At 36.5% G+C, this 2,014-nt stretch overlaps 1 protein-coding gene across 1 annotated transcript in view; it reads right to left on the bottom strand.

The window, feature by feature from the left end:
• Positions 1-1,386, bottom strand: part of LOC107746409 (acetylcholine receptor subunit gamma) — a 9,598-nt gene extending 8,212 nt beyond the window's left edge. The window contains 2 exon segments of the mRNA XM_074560203.1: positions 270-403; positions 905-1,386. Of these exon segments, the coding sequence (XP_074416304.1) occupies positions 270-403; positions 905-968 (198 nt within the window). The 5' untranslated portion in view covers positions 969-1,386.
• Positions 1,387-2,014: the final 628 nt, after the last annotated feature.

A 2,014-nucleotide genomic window follows, 5' to 3' on the forward strand; every position in this document is an offset into this window, starting at 1 on the left:
TATAATAAAATATTTACAAAAATGTGAGGGGTGTACTCACTTCTGTGAGATACTGTATATATATATATATATATATATATACATTATATATATACAGTAGCAATGATGTACAAATTTCTCAAACTAATTTTTTGAGATTTGTTATTTTAGCTAACATTTATTTTTGCTGGGATTTATTTATGACATTTAGATAACAGATATAATGTATTATATACGTTTGTTTACTAAAACTCACACTACTTGTCACTCTTAGCAGGTAGATTAGTTACCAAAGAGATGAGGTTGGTGAGAGTCAACTTGACCTGAACCTTGACTTTTTCATCAGGGTGTCTTGCTGGTCGAATATTTTTACTGTAGTTTTTAAACTTATCTGCGATTAACTGGGTCTCCTCATTTGCACTGACTGCAAAACGAAAGAATGAAAGACAGAAATGAGTTTTAAAACTTCCATACAAAAACACTGTTTAGTAGACGAACAGAATTAATCTGTGAAAGTGTGAAAACTTAAGAGTTTAGAGATGTTATTATTAAACGTCCAAAAGGCCCATACAAGCAGCAGGCAGATTTATATCAATTATACTGCAGTTTTCAAACCATTTAACTTTTAATACGTATTACAAGACTGCAAATCATAACAAAATATTCATAATATATATCAGCCATTTAAAACTTAACTGACTCAGCACTGTGAACCCAACACAAGTTGCAGTATTCCCTAAACAAAATGGTAATGTTTGTAACAGCTTTACATATCTAGCCTATATTAAAATGACCACAATATAGAAAAGACTTCGAAATTATTACACAATTAAGTATAACGCTGCTTGCGGTTACAGTGCGACAGCAAGTGTGTTAAAGACGGAGAGTCAGTCACTCAGTTTTGAGGAAACAAAAGGGCACGTACCTTGTAATACAGTGGCCACGAGCGCAAACGCAACTATACACGTCCTACCGAACCGGTCGGCCATGGTCGCCAAAAGACCGTCTTAAAAGTTGGTAACAAAGAGACAGACACGTTATTTTCGAGTGATCAGTAACGGAACTCTCTCTTCCCCTCACTGCTACAGCTGTCACTGCACGAGGCTCGAGTTACAGCGCACTCCTAAAGTCACATTCACTAATCGCCAATATAATTATGCCTCTAATACGCGACAATGATACAGATTATGTAGGTTACTTCTCTAGTATTACTGTTAGTGACCTCAGATACTATGAATAGAGGCAAAACATGCTGACGGGAGCGTCAATTTCAGGTGCCAATCGCAAGACTTGGTTCCACTCACTGCTGCGCGAACCCATGGTGATGTTGAGAGTCGTGCATTTCTACGAGTATCATAATGGCTTAATACCGATAAGCATAACGGTTATTGATAGTGTTGTTCACCCTCAGGGAATCGTGTTTCAGTCTGAAGAAATAAGCAATGTTAACAGGTGTACTGAGGGGCCGGCTCAAATTTCCTTTGGCGTGGATCTGGCCCATATCAACAGCTAAAGTGTGGCCCTGATTAGTTTGTGTTCGCTGGCCCAAAACTGGCCCACATCTTTTTAGCCAGAACTGAACCTAAACAGTGCCATAACCCATGCAACCCAGAGTGAGCCAAATAATAAAAATAGATGTGGCTGATATATGGACCTTATATGGTATTCTTATATGGCTGAGTTCTGTAAAGGGCTGATGGCCCTTATGTGCCCCACAGGTGGCTGTTAAACCAAACGCCATTATTTAACCATATTTACACCACACCTATTTTTTTTATATTTAAAATACCCATTACACAGTAAATCTTAAACACAAAAATGGATTCACACTCATTTTTAAAATGTTTATTGTAGAATTTTAATAACAGAATTACGATACAGAACATAACAGAAGTGTGCTATTTTGCAAATATCAGATGAGTGAATAAATGTACAAAAATTTATACTTTTAGTAAGTCTTGCCAGTCTTTCTCACTCACAGTCTGTCAGGAAAAAGAAGAGAAAAAAGAACATTAGTATATCATAATTAGTATCA

This window comes from Sinocyclocheilus rhinocerous, unplaced genomic scaffold (assembly GCF_001515625.1).
Source record: "Sinocyclocheilus rhinocerous isolate Xijiao unplaced genomic scaffold, SAMN03320098_v1.1 scaffold77, whole genome shotgun sequence".
Taxonomy (NCBI): domain Eukaryota; kingdom Metazoa; phylum Chordata; class Actinopteri; order Cypriniformes; family Cyprinidae; genus Sinocyclocheilus; species Sinocyclocheilus rhinocerous.